Genomic DNA, 19589 nt, shown 5'->3' on the forward strand with positions numbered 1-19589 from the left:
AGAAGCACCACTCTGTGTGGCTCTGAGGGCTGGAGGAGGGCCCAGCTGTGGTACAGTCTGAGTGCCCTGAGCCTTGCCCCTTTTTCCCAAGGCTCCGCCCCTTCAGGGGCACAGAGCAGCCCCCTCCCCACACCTTGCCCCTCGACCCCACTGGATTTAGGGATCTCTAGGGAGGAGAGGACAGGTCATATTCCATGAAGTTCGTCCCCAGGTGGGGGCTAAGACACTCCATAGAGTGGATAGGATTTGGTTCCCCTGTGCAACCCACAGTGTTTTGTCCTGTGGATGGCCCATGTTCCAGAGGGAGTTTGGTATATTCGTGGGGAGCAGGTGGCCGAGTCCCTGCATGGCTCCACTAGTCTCCCCTTTCCCTAAGATCAGCAAGATACCTTTAGCAACTGCTCTGCCCTTGAATCTCCTCTGACAGCGTGGTTGAAAGCTGCTTTGGGTAGGCTCACAGCAGGGTCATGGCAATTACTTAAGATCTGTTTAGAGATCTTACTGGACCTGCGGGGGGCCGGGGCAACACGCAGCACATTGCAGCTCTGGAGGCAACAGGCGTTTAAAGCCCAATGCAAGGAGTGGGAGGGTGGAGATTCTCCAGCATTTCCCTTCTCCCTGTTCTCACATTTGGCTCCCACCACTGCTTATGCTCCTCTGCTATGGCTCTGGTAGCATCTCAGATCCCCAGACCTCTCTAGCACCAGTAAAATGGCAGCATTCCATTTTCAGCTGTTTGCTGCTTTCCAGCTTTATCTTTTGCAACAAGAAAATGGACCATTCCAAGCAAAATATAAAACACACTTCTTACACTCCCCCCTCTGCAACATGGTCTGGGGGAGTAATTACAACTGGATCATTTTGAATAAGACAGCTACCATAAATTCCATACAATGTCAACTTGAGTCCCACATATAGGACTTGTCTGACCTTCCCCGAGAAACCCACTGGTACCTCATCACTCTTGATTGTTACGTAACTGCCCCCAGGCAGACTGGAACCTCTGGAGCTCAATGCATGAGCTGCTGTAGCTTGAGCTTAAAGCTAGCTTGTGCTCAGATAAGGTTGTAGAGGAAATGGTAAGTGGTATAAATGCTACTACATGGGACACTGAATCACACACAGTAGGTGTTTGGGTGACACCCACTCCTTATTTAGGATGTAAATTAGAAATGGGGACCTATTAGCAAATTCTGTCCTTAGCTGCATAACTGTGTTAACTATTTTCACATATCTTTGTGCAGAAGTTTAGCCTAAGTGCGGTAACCCTTATTTTGCTCATCTTTGTGCCAGATGGTTCCTATGCAACAGGATAATGAAACACTTCTTTTATATTGGCTTGTTCCCACAATGGAATTTGTTTGGTTTTGCAGGAGCAGGCAGAGGCAGAAGGATCCCAGCAGGTCAATATCCACCCTGATGCTTCAGAAATTCTGCAAGTCAAGCGGAGGAAAATGCAGCTATTTAAGAAATGAATAGAAAGATGACATAGTACAGCAGATTACATGAAAACATCTATGATTTTTCAGCTTGCCCTGTAGCTTTCCTAACTGAGGAGCACAGTAGATGGCATCTAAGAACTGTTTTTGTGTCATTCAGTTTCTTTTAAAAAAAGTAACAACCATCCAAATCCTACAATTTAATAGTGATCTTTATATTTTTGTGTGGCTACTTTAAGGCAAGTGATTTATAATTGTATGTAATACAAAGAATTCTATTTATTTATGGCTGTCAATGAAATTAGTACTAGATGACTGGCAGGCTCAGGTTTGTACTAAAGATGAAAAAGCCCCGATTTGTAGAATGTAAAATCATTTTTATTGAATAAATCAAATGCATTTGTTTCCATAAATGATGTTTTTTGATCTTTTAGGGATTGATTCTTGGTTTAACAGCACCGTGTCTTTAAAGGACACAAGATAAGACTTTAAATCCCTCGGCAGGTGAATACAGTAAACTCTTTTATATCTGGCGGCCCCAAGTTGCTGGATATTCAGATATTCTGGATAATAGAGGTATAACTAGCAATGCATAACACTAAAGAAAATCAAGTTTAGCTATTAAACAAACAAATGTATGCAGAGTACTTTAGTTACCAACAACAGTAGTATTGTACACTTAAATGTACACTGTATTTGCTGTATTTATTTGTATTTACTGTCACTATACTGTATTTATGGAAAACCTAACTAAAGTTTACTTATGGTTAAAATTCTGGTTGTTTGAGAGTTCTGGGTAATAAAATGCCAGATAAGAAAGATCTTACTGTATGTATAAGGCAGGGGCTCATGGAAGCTAAATTGGCATTGACTAATTGAGTCGTATTCTGCAAGGAACTTCTCTGAAGTCCATTGCTGCTTGATAGAGATCACAATTAGTTTGCATCTTCTGATGCAAACAGCTGAAGGTTGCTAGAAATTATTGAAATAGGAATAATTTCAGAGGGATTATGTAGCTTTTTATAGACCATCCCAATGGCACGCAGTTTAAAAAAGTCAACCATAAAAAGGCAAAAGTACCTAAACGAGAGGCAGTTGTTACACTTTGCAGATTAACTCTTCATATAAGCCAGTGGGCATGTTTCCAGCTCCAAATTAATGTTAATTCCATATTTTCCAAATTTTCCTTAAAGGCCACAGAATAACAACTTCACAGAAATATGTAAAATGAAATTCCAGTTGTGTGCCTAACAGTTTAGAGATTATAATCAAGGTTTAATAAATAATCCAGCTATCAGATACAAAGAAGAAAAGTGGGAAAAAATAGAAAAAATCATTAGCATTTTAGATATTTTTAAAATAATTTGGATTTACACAATAGAAAGATTTGTTATTTTTTGACAGCCTTAGATGCACGAATTGGGCCCTAAACCTGCAAACACATGTATATGAGTAACTTTATGCATCTGCATAGTGTCACCAAGATCAAAGGGTCTGCTTAGTGGTGGAAAGCTGCTCACATGCATAAGTGTTTTGCAAAATCAGATGCCCAGACTTAAAAGAAGCAAATGGCTGCCAGAATGAAAAGCCATTAAAAGAATCTTTAGGATTTCTAATTTTTAGCTAAATATTACATACATAATAGTTTGTTACTGTTCACCAGAGACTCAAATCTGTGGTTGACACATGAAGGGCAAAGTAGAAGCTGTTGCTATTTTCTCTTTTTCTGTATAGCCACCACCACCATCTTGGATATGTTGCCATGGCGAGGAGGGATTGAGACTATTAAATTTGTCAAGTTTACGATTTGCCTTTCCCGAAGGTATCTGTTACTAGTGTGAACGTGACTCCAGCTGAATTTTTGATTTAATCCAATTGAGGAATCTTGTCACTTGGGTATAAACTCCTGGTTTATCCTTCAGCCCGCATTGTTCACCCCAGCTCACAATTCCATAGACATAGTAAGAACCATTTTGTACACAGGTTAGAGGACCTCCAGAATCTCCCTGGCAAAAGAAGCAAACAAAGAGAATCATTCTTTGCATTCTAAAATAACACAAAATGTTGACCAACACAGAATTTCTCTCTCAAGCACAAAGACGGAGGTTTTGAATGATTTTTTTTTTATACAGCTATTCTAAGGAGGTGTTGTTGAGATCCCGATTAGGCTTAGGATACTGCTTTGGATTCTGGTAAAATTACAACGAAAACTCAAACTGTTCTTGTGAAATTTTGGCTCAGACTGGCAGAAATCTCAAGTTCACATGACATTTTCACGGTCACAAATGGAAGCCATTTGGCATTCTGGTCAAGACCTGAATTCATAACTATACAGGCAGATTCAGATTGTGTATCACATGTCTGTCAAACTCAGCTGGGCCCATCTTTAGTTTTGTTATTTTAATTGAAAAGTTTTATGGAAAATCCCCAAAGGAATGGGACAAGTTTTGCTGTGTTACATTCATGGGGGAAGTCCGGATTTGCACAATTGTAAAAGCGGTTCAGAAAGATTAAGTTGGAGGTGTGTGGGGACTGGTGCTCATAGCAAAGAAGAATCTGGTAGATCTGAGAAGAGAGAGAAGGTATATGAAGGTAAAAAGAGGTCTGGGTAAGTATCTGAAGTTTTGGACTTATCCAATAGAACCTCTAAGCGTTCCCTGTAATTGTTAGTGATGACATTGGTCTAGGAATATTTCTCTCAAATCACATTGAAGAAAGAAGGTGGCTGTTGTAATGTGTTAGGACAAACAGATACATATGTAGTACCCTGCAAAAGCCATTACTGTGCACAACCTGACTATTCATGATCTTTTTGAGTGAAATTAATGTCCAAATACAAAGAAAGCAACCAACCTGACAGGTGTCGACTCCAGGTGTCTGAAGATTTCCTGCACAAAGCATGCTTTCATCCAGTTTGTTATCATATGCACTCCGGGCATTGCAGCGGGTCTTGGAGATCAGCTTCACTCTAGCATCTAACAGCTGACGAGATTCTTCACCTATAAAGTGTGTGCCAGGAAGAGGAGGAAAGTCACCTTCCCCTTCCCCACTTCATGGTATGTTTTTAATATACGAGTATGTCTGAAGTTATATAAATGTAGCTACAGCCCATGCCTGGGACCTTCTCTCAGAACATTGAAGTAATTGGGAGATTTGCCTGACTAGAGGCAGAAGAAGGTCTACAGCATATGGTCATAGCGTCTACACTAGTGGCACCCCATGGTCTCATATTCAAAGGTGCTGATCGCCTGGGCTGCACTGACTTCAATCAAGATGCTATATATTTTTCCAACACACAAAATTAGGAAACAGATAAACAAAGGTAAAAAGTATACAATATTTAAAGGAGATAATTAATTTCAGGGAATCAAAAGACAGCGTATCATTTAAAGGTGATAGACAGTTCCAAAACACTATGTCTGCAGCTGCTTACAGGTACTTTAAATGTACATTTGATTTCACTCCACAGTGCCAGGAAACATTTCCTAAAATGCTAACTATATCACTGTTCCAACAGAGAGCCAGACTGAACACTTATAAAGTAACCAGTTTTCTAAATAACATTTTTTTAAAAAATTAAAAAATCTGCTCAGTTTAGAATTTTAGAATGATAGCCATTAAATTTTGTTTGGCATAGTCTGATCAAATGGGTACACTTTCCTACTGTTGACTTCAGTGGGGCCATATCTACACTAGAAAGTTCTTCTGAAATATTTTTCAAAAGCAGGGGCTCTTTCAAAATATCCAGTGCGCATCTATGCACAAAAAGTGTTCTTTCAAAATTAAATCAAAAGAACACAGCACTCCTTTTGAAAGTGCATTTCCACTCCCCTTTCAGGAAGAGCACCCCCTTTCAGAAGCTTCTTTTGAAAGCAAATGTGTGTAGACACTCTGCAGGCCCCCCTTTCTCTCCCCCCCGCCCCCCCCCGAAAAAGCAGTCCTCATGGCTCGTGATTTTTCAACCCCGGCCTGTTCTTTTACAAGAGTGGGGGCTGTGTGGACGCTCTCTTTTGAAAGAGCGGATCACTCTTTCAATCTGCTTTTTTGTGTGTTGATGCACTCTTGCAAAAGAAGCTCTTTTGGAAGAGATCTTCCAGAAGGACTTCTTTCAAAAGATCACTGTAGTGTAGATGTAGCCAGGGAGCTATATCAGCAGGTAAAATTTGTCCCGGTGTGTCATATCAGCCCATCAATCGCAAAGTACTAAGATACCTAAAGCATTATAAACAACACATTGTCCTGCTGCTGCTTTATGGCAACACGTCAATTGAGAAATTTTTCAGAAAACTCCCATTATATTTTTTTTTTTGAAAAAGAATAATTCCTATTTACAGTTCCTCACTGCAATAAAGTTTTGGGTAGAAATTGATTGAACTCAAAATTATTTGGATGTTTGATTTGTATAACCATCAGGTTCAAACTGTATCTAGCTTCGGTTGTCTCCTCAGCCACCCTCAGGACCTGACTCGTGCTGAACTAGAGAACTTGCTGGACCATGGGTGGTCAATATTGTCTAACAGCATTACTAACACTTCCACTACTCATTGGGCTCTTAGAAGACATTTAGGGATAAATTACAGCTAACTAACAGCACAGAACACCGAAAGCCAGGACTGGTGGCTGGAAACAAATGTATGGAACTGTGAGAAACTTGGCCACACCCATGATGTGGTCATCTGGCTAACTAAAATCATTCTGGGTTATGGATGTTTTTGGATGAGAGAGTACCAGATTAGAGAGGTTCAATCTGTACTTCCTATAGCAAGCCTAATAAGTGAGAAAAACTTGCAAGAGTTCCAGTACCTGACCCTGGCTGGTAATTCTGTAAGTAAAGCATAGTGTCTTTCATGGTAACTTGTGGCTTCTATTTTTTTGGCTCTGAATGAAGCCAAGAAGCAGAGTGTCATGTAGAAAGAAAATGCTTTATGGTTTTTTTTTTTCAGATTTCCCAGAAAGGTTTGGTTACTGGATAAAAGTTCAAGTCGAGACCTATTTTACCTAGCCAGGTTAACACATGCTTAGTTTTTGGTTGTTTCTTGGCTTAATCTGAATTTTAGGATCCGTGATCTAGAATTCTCATCCAAGGAATTGCAAAGCAACTGAGATGAGAGAGTTGCGCTGTGCTTACACTGATATAACTGACGTCAGCCAACTAGCAAATCCCTTACCTGTGTCAGTAACTCCCCAACCTGAGATGTAGCATTCAGTCCCCTCGGGAAATGGAGCACTGGGCAAACACACTGTTTTTACATACTTTGTTTCTAGAGCACAATGACCATCAACTGGTTTGAGCTTAAGCAAAGCTGTAGACAAGGTAACAAAGAATATGTCAATTAATTTTAATCCCCTTTCATTTCTATTAGTCTCTAATATGCACTATGCAAATGCCTGAGATTTCCTATTTTTACCTGTTGCTGGATCCTACCCTCTTCTATTGTGTACCCACATGTTTATGCAACTATCCTGAAGATCTAGAGTGTCTAAACTGTACACAATCATTCACTGGCTTAATCTTTTCTAGAATCTGTCCTTGCACTACTGAAGTCATCAGGGGTTTTGCCATTGATTCTGGCAGAGCAGGATCAGCCCCATAAGAACTGCCCCTCAATTTAATCAGTAAAAAAGGCCCATCCAAGGATGCCTTACCAAAGAGTTTGCCATGTATTGTTACAAAGCTGTGGGAACATACCAATATCATTGAATGGAACATCATTCCTTTCTTTGTAGCGTCCGTGCCGAATTATCTTCTCCACATCAAATTTTTGTTCATGGTACTCTTTCCGCTCCAGGTCTTGCTTTCCCAGGGACACTTGCAGGTTGTCTGCTTGAAGTCTAAGAAGGAGAAAATAAAGCAAATTATCTGCTGACCTGCTTAGGTCTGGTGCTCAGAATGCAGGCAGTCGATATGTTGACCAAGTCAGCAATGCTGGAATGATCTCTTGCGTTCTGTAATTTACCAATCTCCAAACCTTCCTTACCTGGAGATTTTCTGATTTTCTATACATCTGAGAGGCATAAGCACCTTAGAAAATGAAATCTAGTACTCCAGGCAGAGGCTAATTGCTATTTAGCAACAGGAGGCAAAAATCACAGACTAGCTGTTTTAGAGCTCTCATTCCTTTCTTCCTTATGCCATGGAGTGTGGTGTTACGTGTTGTGTGGTCAACAATCCCAGGTCTTCAGACTTTCCTTTCAACCATCACAGAGCTATGCTATATTTAATCTTCCTTCCTCTAGCAGACACCGAAACTCCTCAGAGAGGGGATCCTTCAGATACTCACGTTTTCCTAAGGAGTTAATTGAAGGCTTGACTCAGTCCTATGGCAAGGTGTGATAAAACATATTAACCAACGGCCTGATCTATACTACACAGGAATAAGAGAAGGGAGGAGAGTATTTCATAGGTAACACCCTTTTTGGAGGTGGGGAAGGACTTATTTTTATAACATCGCTTTAACTTTCTGTACTTAGCTACTCTAGTATGTGATCTTAATAGAAATACCAACAGTGACAGCTATATGTAACAGAAACTAAATCCGTCGACTTTAATCCAATTCAAGAAGAGTCAATATACGTAGTTAACGAGCTTCCGGAAGACTCACAGTGGGAGGTACCTAGACTGGGTGATTTAAAAGTCATTTTTAACCTACATTTTCTGTGATTTTTTAAAAAATTATCTGGTAGGAACATTCCTTTAATGTTTTATGGTTCTTTCCCAAAATGTGTTCTGGGTAACTTCTTAGATGTTATTGGCCAGATTATTAACTGGCAAAGTGATGTCGCTACATTGAATTTAATGCTGATTTACGCTAGCTGGGGATGTGACTCCATCTGACGGAGAGAGAGAGAGAGAGAGAGAGAGAGAGAGAGAGAGAGAGAGAGAGAAGGTGGGTAAGGTAATATCTTCCATTGAACTTCTGCTGGAGAAAGAGAAAAGCTTTTGAATTTCCCAGACCTGAAGATGAGCTCTGTGTAAAGCTATGCAACACTTATATAAGCATTTATTACAACAATCTATACCAAAGTGGGCAACAATTTTTGATGGAGGGGGCCACTCCAAGAACTTAATAAGTGTTCAAGTGCCTCACTGTTCTACAATATTAATGGAGGGGATGCAGTGTTTGGGAAGGAAGATGGGTACAGGAGGAAGCTCAGGGTAGGGGTATTGAAGGGGGTGGCAGTCTGGAAGAGAGTATGGGTGAAGAAGGGGGTTATGATCTGGGGCAGAGGATTGAAGTGCAGGGATAGGGAGGGGTTGGGTACAGAGCTGTGCAGAACAGAGAAATTCCCTCCTGATATTATGACTTTTCCCACATTGAAAAAGAACGAAAAAAAAAAAATCAAGCGATGAAACATTTTCATGGAACAAAATGCTCAGAAAAAATTGTGCAAAACTGTAAATATGTTGATGCTCTCAATTAAAATGCTTTGGAATTTTCACTTGAAGAACCCCACTCAGAAAATGTTGTCTATATGGACATTTTTGAGCAAAAAAACCCAAAAAACACAAACAAAAAACCCAAAACAAAACAAAGCATCCCACCTAGCATTTTCTTAGCACTGTTTCCAGTGGATTAATTTCAATCAAATAACCATTATGTGATTTACCCCATCTTCCCCCAGGATACAGGCTATGCACTTACTGGATGCAGTGTCCAGCCGTCAGAACCCAGCATGGTTCAATGAGAGCTCCTCCACAGAAGTGTCCCTTTGGCACGGAAGGCCACAGTGGAACCTTGCTCTGCAAAGATGCCATCCAGGGATGTTTGCCAGATGTGGTCTTGGCCCCACCATAAATCCTTTTGAGCATTCTCTGTGCCTCTGGCTGTCCACACGTGTGGAATGTTTTACTTGCGACACGAAGAACAGCTGGACTGACTGCAGTGGTGGGAGGCTTTTCTGCAGGGGAAGACAGAAGACAACTTGCTACAGGCATAGGCAGAACTTGCTCTAGTGATCATAGATCTCAGGAAGGGCCAAGTCAGTGCATGTTGGGAATGTCCAGTTATAAGATTGGCAGTGTTACGACACGCTAAAGGGGAGACCTCGGTTTGGGAGCAACTATGATAGCCTATCAGATGTTCTGTGTACCAGCCACTTGGAGGATCATTTACATCCCTGTTCAGCAGTACTGACTGGCTGTCAGAGCTTCATGGATGCTTATTCGTGTGTCCACATTGGCTTCACGGTGACGACAGGGAGTGGGAAGAATATACTTAGTGGTGTGGAGAAATGAAGGGTGTATCTGAAGCATAGGATTCTACAAAGAATAGATAAAACCCATTAACCGGGTTCAGACAAGACCTAGCCATGGCTCTGAAGGAGCAGCAACAGCACCTGGCCACCATAAAATCCAGTGGAATAAGGAATACGGTTGAATTGCTTCATACCCGGCTGAACATTTCCTAACCAACCAGTGGCTATCGCTGGAATGCTCATGGGACTGAGCATTTCCATTTTCAGAGCCAGCCAAAATGAGGCAGAATTAAGACAGAGCTGCAAGGTGGAAACAAACAAAATCTTAAACCAGAAGGTTAATGTCAGTTCTGATGTTTTTCTCCTTGTACTATGTTAATCGGATCATTCACCCCTCATTCTTAGTTTCCCATATGGACTCATCCCATCACAGCCCTGAAATTTCCAGTATCAAAATACAATCTGGATGATCTTCAGTGGTTGTTTCACATTTCATTGCACTGATACCCTCCAAGGGGGATTCACAAAGTTCGTAGAAACCCAATTCCCCTTGAAGTCCAGGCATCTAGAAGTATAAATATCTTTACGAGTCTCATTTTCAGTGCCTACAGTCAGCCTATCAGCTCCTGTTGTTCATTTTCCTACCTTGTGACATAGAAAAGTATCTTGGACAAACCTTATGGAATAATGTTTAGTACTACTGGGGCCCTACCTCTGAAGGAAGAAGTGAAGGAGGCCTACTAAGGTAAAATTTTCCTTTTTTTTTTTCATAAAACTAGAATAACATGATGAAGACAGGAAACTGTTAAGGCTTCAAATACCCTGGTCAGCTAGGAGAGATACATGGCTTTCCACCCAAGCATGTAGATGGCTGAAGTCTGAAACTGGATCCCCTTGACAGACCACTGAGGAGAGAGACAGGCTCAACTGTTAGAGTCACTACAGCATGGTGACTTGTATTCTCAAAGCTCTTGCTAGTTGCCATCAGTTCCATACCTATTGTTAGACGCGCCAGTGGTGACAATATAGTATTCAGGCTCAATTTCCTGAGACTGAATTTTGTGCCTTCTTGAAACAGAATTTTGTGTCGTTTGCCAATTTAACTTTTGATATTTTTATATTCCTACTAATATGTATGAACAAAGAACAAAAACATGGTTTGTTACATCTGCCCTCAAACTGATGTGATGAAAAGAAATAAGAAATAAGAATTTAAAGTGTTGCTGCATGAACAGTGAATTTCATAATGAATACACACTTGAAGAACAGTCCTGCCTCAACTCCTCTCTGAAGATAAGGTCAAGCAACCAGTTGGGGGTAGGAGGTCAATGACTATGGGAGAGGAAAGTTATAAGAAAACACCAAAAGCCAAAGAAATGTCTGTCTGACCAAACCACAACCTCACTTTTTACCAGCGTTCCCTCTAATCTTTTCCATCCATATGAGGATTTTTCCATCTATGTGCAAAATAATTTTATGTGCACACAGGTATGTGGGAATGTGCACCACCAATAGGCATAAAACCCAGCTGCAGGTGATCTGCAAATCAACTGGGCAGCATCTGAATTTCTCTTGAATGCCCCACAAGTGCACAGCTTACAGGGAACACTGTTCCTTACCCCTCCTGTGGGATACAAAAGAGGTGATACTAAGGCCCCCAGACTCAAGACCTCCAAGATGAAACACCACCATACATTATAAAGGGTGGGATCAAGGGCATGCAGCCTACAGAGCTATGGCTATACTTGCTTGATTTACTCCAATAAACATCTCATTACCTGCACTTTGGACTTCTGGTCTTCTGCCTTCTGTTTGCATGACAAAAACCAAGGGAAAGGAAAAGGGAAAGCACTTAACCCCATAAGCCTTATTGAGCAGGTTCAGGGTTATTCTCCACTCTACCTGTTGCTGAACAGGGTGAAACATCACAGGGTTCCCATTCCACCTTGTTATCTTTTCTGATGAAGCACCAGGGTCTCACATCACCATCTGGATTCCTGGAGGGAAGAAATTCCAACATCCAGCAATCAGAGGCTGTTTCTACACTTTCTCTGAAAGTGGCATGTTAACAAACAGCCCAAAATATGCTAATGAGGTGGTTTTGTAAATTCCTGGCACCTCATTAGCATAAGGTCACATGATTTGGAGTCTGGAAGACACTCTTCCAGGCTTTGACACTGGGCACTGGGCAAAGACAATGTATTTTTCTAGAGCTTTGGGTCAGAGTTTTTTTTAAATCCCTTTACTAGAAATGAAATGTAGCAGCACCTACCTTTTTCACACCTTGTCCCAGAATATGGCATAGGGCAGAGGCAGGTGTGGCGATCTCGGTTTCTTTTGCACACACCATTATTCTTGCAAGGCTTGGATGAGCATGGATCTACCAGGAGAGCAAAGAGACTTTTTATCTTCCCCCTAAAGGAATGACTTCTTGCTAGGTTCTTAGCTTCTGGATTGTGCTCATCTGAGATTAACACAGTTTCAGGTGGAACCTCTGGTCAGATCACCCACCAGATGTGACCTAGATCTAAAGCTGACAGGTTCTTCCTCCCAGAGCTATCTGATGCCAAGCCATGGGAGGGAAATAGATGGCCCATGGGCCAGATCTAGACCACTAAGCTGCTAGATGTGACCCGTAGCACAGCAGGAGCTTCAGCCAGACTCCTTAACTGCCCTGCCCCTGTACACTGCTCAGAGAATCTGGCTGTGATAGCCATGTGCTTCTGTGAGCGCTGTAAGCTCAGGGTGGGGTGAAGCATATTCACACAGCCCCTTCCCCTAGCACAGTCTTGCAGCCCCCTTTGACTACTTTCCAGCCAACAGGAGCTGCCAGTTGGCAGGACAGGCAGCATGCAGAGTACTCCCTCCCCGCCCCAGGCCTGCAGCATTCAGAGCAGCATATGGCACTGCTGGCTGCTCTGAGCAGCCTGTGGGGTAAGAAAGGCAGGGAGCCTGTCTGAGAAACCTGCTGGGTATGGCTGTTGACTGGGTATGGCTGTTGACTGGGAGCCATCCAGGTAAGTGCCTCCTGGCCAAATCTACCTCCAGCCCCTCTCTTCTCCCAGCTCTCTGCCACCCCACATACTCCCTCCATGACTCTGCACCCCAATCCCATGCACCCCTCCTGCATACCTGCCCCAGGTCACAACCCCCTCCTTCACCCAAAATCCCTCCCAGATCTCACACCCCCTCCTGTACCCAAGTCCCTTACTCCAAGCTCCCTTCTGCACCCCACCTCCAACCCAGACTCCGCCCCTCCTCCATTAATACCATGGAAGGGTGTGGCCCTTGACCACTCACCAAATTCTTGGAGAGGTCCCCCATCAAAAATTATTGCCCACTACTATGCTAAGCACAGAAGCAGGTTGAACAACAGTTAGGCTGTCAACGCAGATGAACCAAGTTCTGCATAGCTCACACAGGAGACACCTCCACTGAACTCCATGGAGGAACCATTAGGAACGAGAGATGGTCCCAAGCTAATGAGTTCGCCTCCAGAGATGAAAGACTTCACTAATGCATTTGGCCCCATCTCTCCAAGGAGCAATTTAATAGTTAGCTTCCCCTGCAGGTACATCTCTCTCATTATTATTTACTATTTACACCAAGGTAGCGTGCAGAGCAACCCCACTGAGAGAGGCCCTGTGTAAACTTATTCTCGCTTAAATCAGCCATCACTACAGGAAGTAAAGGGTGAGATATAAAGGAGCACTAGACTTCTTTGCAGCGCATCTGCAGGTGGAATGGGTGAAGTTGCTTAGATCCCTCAATGATGTAAGTTGCTATCTTTCTGCCCTCTGACCCTGAGGGTAGCTGGGAGCTGTTTAGGTTTCTAGTATAGGCCACAGTGCTGCTTTACACCTGGCTGGCTATAGGTTCCATGGGGCTATCCACCAGCAGAGGATCACTAGAATGTAGTTTGCTATAGCCATCTCCCCTGCACCACCTGGGCAAACCAACAGCACATGGCAGAAAACTAGCAAACCCAGCTCTACCCATGTACTTTTCTCCTGTGCAAGGAGAATCCCTGCCTGGATCTTTAAGTTGGCTTCCTGTTCCCTTTCTACTAAGGAAATTGTACCAAGCACTTGGCCCAAGGCGCTTTCTTGCTATCCCGAAGTGTTTCGTGAAATAGAAAATAACACGTTACTAAGAAAAACCATCTGCTCTACATTTGGTTACAGAACATACATCCCCTGAAAGCAGCAATTACATCTCCCAGTGTCTATAAACAACTAAGCCAGGGGTTTTTGTAACAGCAGTCAGAGGTGTTCTGCATGATCCGAATCTGTTCTGCGCAACCCAGAGATAAAACGCGGGCTCCTTACAAGAGGAATACAAAGGAGAACATTGCAGACGAATCCGCCTAACTAATTCCTTTGATGCAGACAGTTTGAGAGGATGCTGGCAAATAAAGTGAGATGGGGAGTGAGACAATGAGATCTGCCACACTTAGAACTGGAATATCGGCATTGGGGTTTTCTATCCCCCAGCAAATACCCCTCCAACGCACACTTTGACAAATGTTGAGTGGCTAACACCTATTTTCTTACCATTGTAGCCAAAGTATTCATAGAACCAGTCGGGATACGAGGGATAGTCACTGTCTGGGGTGGTGGCATTCTCTTCTGGTGGGACATTTTCCTCATCATATTCATAGTAATCAGTCCTGTCTACTGGAGAGTGGAAGGAAAGAGGAGAAAACAATATTAAAGAAAAGACAGCGTCATAAACAATCCATTCTCCAGGGCTGCCACTCTGCTGCTGACTGCGGCCATTTGGAATGTCATGAATGCTCTGGGCATTGCACAGAGATTTTTCTGGTCCTATAAAAGGACCAACGTTCTTCATTAGCCTTGTAAGACCCATAACACACAACTGAACTGTCCAATAGACAAAAGCGGTGCTCCTGCATATGCATTAGTGTAACTGACACAGCTGTGGGGTGTGGTTCACTGTCTCATGTAGAGGCACCTACACCACTTACACAAAGAATGAGTCTCCTCCACAGGCCTAGCTGAGAGGTTAGCACTAAGCACTAACACTAAGCTCCAGAGGTCCCAGATTTATATGTGCATGTGGGTGGTTACATGTATGTGCACTCACGCTAACATATTCATAACTACATTCTGGTTTCTTTTCTTTCACTGCTGCACCTGCGAGGCCTGGAGTGAATCAGAAATCTGGGTCAGTCATCAGTGCTGTCCCTCAGGTTGCTAGAATTGGATGCCACTTCATGCCATGGTGCTGCAGAGAGGACTTTGTCCAGGATATTGCGATTCCATCCATTCTCAGCAGTGAACATTTCCTGTGCCCCAGTATAATTTGATTATCCTATCCTAGTAAGGGAATGGAAAAAATAGATGTCAGGGATGGTGTTTGGTCCTGCCAAGAGGGCAGGGAACTGGACTAGATGACCTCCCAAGGTCCCTTCCAGCTCTAGGAGATGTGTATCTCCAATTATCCCTCTCTCTCTCCTGTTAAATGGCTGTTTCATATTTTGTTGCACTATTTTATACTCTCCGGGTGGGATCCACAAAGTACTAAGGTGCCCGTGTCCCACTGAAGTCAATGGATTGAGATGTCTACATAGCTTTGTGAATCACACCCTCACAGTGCGTTCAGAAAACATCTCTGCTCCTGTTGCTCATTTGGCTCCTCCTGGCAAGATATGACAATATCCTGGACAAACCTTATTGAATTATGTTTAAGTTTTTAGAGAATATTGGATTAAAATGCAATTGTTTATGTGTTATTGTAAGATGGCTGTGAGTTCAGAGGACGGGCTGTCTCTTACGATTTGTACACACAGCACTCATCACATTAGGCCCTGGTCTTACTCAGGGCCTTTGGTCACTAATGGAAGACAAATAATTATTGTTCCAATTTTAGAGGGCAGTAAGAAAGAAAATTCAGAATCCTAAAGGTTGCACATAAGGGAATCTTATTTGCTCTAAAATTTATTGTTTGTATTGTTGCAATGCCTAGAACACCAGTAATGGACCAGAAGGACCTCACTTTTCTAGGTCCTAAGGACAAAACAAAACAACAGTCTCTGCCCGTGGGTTTCCAGCATTAATTTTAAGTTACAGTCTGTAAGTTAACATTGTGCTGCTGCAAACAGCCACATTACACAAGAAGCAACCTATAGAGCACCCAAATTCAGCCAGAACTCACACTGCACCAGGCATGTGTTTTGCATAGGGGAAGCTGATTAACTTGGGCTGCTCCATGTTTCCAGCAGGTGTCACTGCAGCCAAGTTGGAGCCATTCCAATGCGTTTCAAAGGGAAGGTATGCTAATAAGTGGAGTGAAAATGCATTAATGGAAACTTTTAAAAAAGCTCTCTCCCCTAGGGCTGGCCCTGCGGTATCTTTTCTGCCTTGAACTGATTATCGACTACATTATCTTACTTTCCTCTCCTTATTCATTCTCTTGTAGCCTTTATCCTTACTCTTTCTTTGCTTCTGAAAAAAAATCCCACTTTTTGCACAATGGATGTTTTATATTTCATATTTAAATAGAATCATCTCTCTCCCCCCTTCTTTTTTCTATGCACCAATTCTGGTTTCTCGCCAAAAAAAAGTTACACCTCATTTATCTTTATCATGTCAAGTCCAGACTCCTTTTTCCAGGCTCATTATTTCTCGGGAATAGTCTCCATAATACGAAAGTGCGTCAGGAGAGCACACCTGGCTGAGGAATAGGAGGAGGTGGCTGGAAGATAAAGCTATTGTCTTCAGAGAGCAAATAAAGTTTAATACAAAGATGTTAAAAAGTGAAAACAAGTACATCTGTCCAGACTTCGGCCTTCAAGCTGACATTGTGCAGGAAGGGAGATATTGCCAGAGTTAGATGCTTCCCTGCCCTCCCCTCCCACCTTTAATTGTTAAATGCTTTTTTATGGGGAAGATGATTTTATTTTAATAGGCATCCTCAGTAACTGCAGCAAAGGTCTGAATATGTAGATTATTGCACATACTTTATAGAAAATAAATGTATAAAAAGTCTCTGAAGGGTTAATAAATGGTTCACAGACATCATATCCTTCCATCATCTCTTGTTTTATACATCTTGCACTGCAGAAAACTGGGTCTGGAATCATCTTTTTCTATGTGTTTGTGCAGCACCTAGCACAGTGAGGGCCTGTGACTTAACCAGGGTACAATTCACACTGAGAAGCAACTGTCGTCCCTGCCCTATAACCTTTAGTGCCTCACAATGCCTTGGCACAAGATGATCCCACACAGGCTGCTCAGGAGCAGCCAAGACACTCCCTGAGCTTCTGTGTGTATCACAATTGGGTTACAAATTGGCTCTCACCAGCCTTGACTATATTGCCGGATCACCCTACATATCCCCAGTCCTAAATTTTCCCTGAGAAATGTGTATCCTGCAATGCCCTATCCTAGATTAACTTATTTAAAGTCTGTCATTTATTAATAGAAATAATACAAATTAATCCTGTGATCCCCCAATGGAATTTCCCAAATGCTTCCATTCAAACACATGCGCTAAGATAAAAAAGAAAATCAAGTTTATTAACTACAAAGAGATAGATTTTAAGTGACTACAAATAATAAGACAGAGAAGTCAGAAATGGTCACAAGAAATATAAGATAAAATACAAGCAGTGCCTAACCTAACAAACAATATTAGATTCAAGCACATTTTTTTCTCACCACATGCTCTCAGCAGTCTTACTGACCAGATTTCCTAGGTCAGGGCCCTGTTTTTTTCTGTTTAGTGCTCACTTGCTTTGTTTCTACTCACGTAGTGAACCATTGGACAGAAAGAGAGGAAGGAGAAAGGATGCCTGGGTTGCTCTGCCCCTTCTTTTATAGTGCTGGACCCAATGGGAAGCAAGGTGATATCACTGACTGCCTAAGATTTCTTTTTCTCATTCCCCCATTTCCTGCCAAAGAATGGTCAATTAACAAGGAATGGCCCATCAGTGGTGTTTACATCCAGTGCTTTTTTGTGCTATTACTGAGTACAGGCATCTCGGCAGCCCCAACAATGGGATTGGCTGGGTGTGGGAGAAAGGGAGCTGGCTGAGTACTGACACCACTTTTTCGTTTTAAGACATGAGAGGAACCATCCAATATGACGGCGCATTATCGGATGCTTTCAGAATCAGGAGCGGCGTCAAACAAGGATGCGTGCTTGCTCCGACATTCTTCGGGATCTTCTTCGCACTCCTCCTGAAGCATGCCTTTGGATCTTCAACAGAGGGCATCTTGCTGCACACAAGATCTGATGGGAAACTGTTTAACCTTGCAAGGCTGAAAGCTAAGACTAAGGTACGAGAAGTCCTCATCAGAGACATGCTGTTCGCAGACGATGCTGCTGTAGTGTCTCACACAGAAGACCAGCTTCAAAAACTGCTGGATCGGTTCTCCAAAGCGTGCAAGGACTTTGGGCTTACCATCAGCCTAAAGAAGACGAACGTACTCGGTCAGGATGTTGCTGAATCCCCATCAATCAGCATTGACAACTATACGTTAGAGGTTGTCCACGAGTTCGTTTACCTCGGGTCTACCATCACTGACACCCTGTCGTTGGACACTGAGCTAAATAGGAGGATAGGAAAAGCGGCCACAACTCTGTCCAGACTCAGCAAGAGAGTGTGGAATAACAACAAGCTGTACACTCGCACCAAAATGCAAGTCTACAGAGCCTGCATCCTGAGCACCCTCCTTTATGGCAGCGAGACTTGGACCCTGTATGCCCGCCAGGAAAAGAGGCTGAACGTCTTCCACTTACGCTGCCTCAGGTACATCCTTGGAATATCATGGAAGGACAGAGTGACCAACACCGCCGTCCTCGAGCAAGCTGGAATCCGAACCATGCACACCCTCCTCAGGCAGCGTCGGCTCCGCTGGCTTGGCCACGTCCACAGGATGAATCATGGAAGGATTCCAAAAGACATCCTGTATGGTGAGCTAGCCTCTGGCAAAAGACCCCCCCGGACGCCCCCAGTTGCATTACAAAGATGTCTGCAAGAGATACCTCAGAGAGGTAGACATCGAGCTGGACAACTGGGAAGAACTAGCAGATGACCGCAGCAGATGGAGGCAGGGGTTACACAAGGGCCTTCAGAAGGGCGAGTTGAAGATCAGACAGCTAGCAGAGGAGAAGCGAGCGCACAGAAAGCACACTAAGGACTTGCCAGACACCCACTACATCTGCAAGAGATGCAGCAACGACTGTCACTCTCTTGTGGGTCTTTATAGTCACAATAGACGCTGTAAATGAAGTCTTCAATTGAAACTTTTAAGGGCGCGATCCATAGTCTATGCAGACTGAAGGATGCCTACTACTACGAAAAAGGGACTGTTTACATCGAAGTGAGGCATCAGCTTGCCCTTTGTCGCTGATGTTCTGGACTCCCTAGACATTTCCAGAAAATACATTTTTAGTCCTGATCTCAGTTTATGCTTGCCATAGATAATAAATGTAAAAGGATGTAGATCAGAATAAATAATGAACACGCCAGTTCATCTGACCCAGGGCTTCTCAGCTTTTTTCTTTCTGAAGCTCTGCCAACATGCTATAACAGCGGTTCTCATCCTTTTCCAGACGGGGACCCATTTTGACAATTCAGGAAGACTTGGTGATCCACAGCAATTCAAAAACAAGAGGGGTGGGGGAGAGTGGTGCCATAACTAGCTAATTTGCCTCTTGAGGCAAGAATATAAAAAAATTACACCCCCTCATGTTTATATATTCATAGTAGTTATTTCATAGAAAAAGGGGAAATACATTAATAATAAAACAATACAACATTTATTATAGTTAATTATCATTATAGTTGATCTGAGTTGTGGTGGGGGAAAGACCCTCATCCCCAAAGCATTCCCCCAACTCCTCCAGCTTAAACCACACACTCAGAGGCTGGAGGGGTTGGGGGGATTCACACTCAGGGTATGGGAGGTGATACAAACAAAAACA

At 42.9% G+C, this 19589-nt stretch overlaps 2 protein-coding genes across 6 annotated transcripts in view; one reads left to right on the forward strand and one right to left on the reverse strand.

Annotated features, from left to right (window-relative positions):
- The window catches only part of NRAP (nebulin related anchoring protein), a 73192-nt gene extending 71340 nt beyond the window's left edge, over nucleotides 1-1852 (forward strand). For all 5 annotated transcript variants that reach the window (XM_074999134.1, XM_074999131.1, XM_074999132.1 and 2 more), the window contains one exon: nucleotides 1374-1852. In XM_074999134.1, coding sequence (XP_074855235.1) covers nucleotides 1374-1475 — 102 coding nt within the window. In that variant the 3' untranslated portion in view covers nucleotides 1476-1852. The remainder of the gene's footprint in view (nucleotides 1-1373) is intronic.
- A 502-nt stretch (nucleotides 1853-2354) lies between these two features.
- Nucleotides 2355-14486, reverse strand: HABP2 (hyaluronan binding protein 2). The gene is made up of 8 exons (XM_074999680.1): nucleotides 14189-14486; nucleotides 11908-12015; nucleotides 11538-11684; nucleotides 9083-9338; nucleotides 7129-7271; nucleotides 6608-6742; nucleotides 4293-4438; nucleotides 2355-3445 (listed from the first exon to the last, which is right to left on the reverse strand). Exons 1-8 carry the CDS (start codon nucleotides 14484-14486, stop codon nucleotides 3272-3274), a joined length of 1407 nt encoding a protein of 468 aa, XP_074855781.1. The 3' UTR covers nucleotides 2355-3271.
- Nucleotides 14487-19589: the final 5103 nt, after the last annotated feature.

Source organism: Carettochelys insculpta, chromosome 7 (genome assembly GCF_033958435.1).
Source record: "Carettochelys insculpta isolate YL-2023 chromosome 7, ASM3395843v1, whole genome shotgun sequence".
NCBI classification, from domain to species: Eukaryota; Metazoa; Chordata; order Testudines; family Carettochelyidae; genus Carettochelys; species Carettochelys insculpta.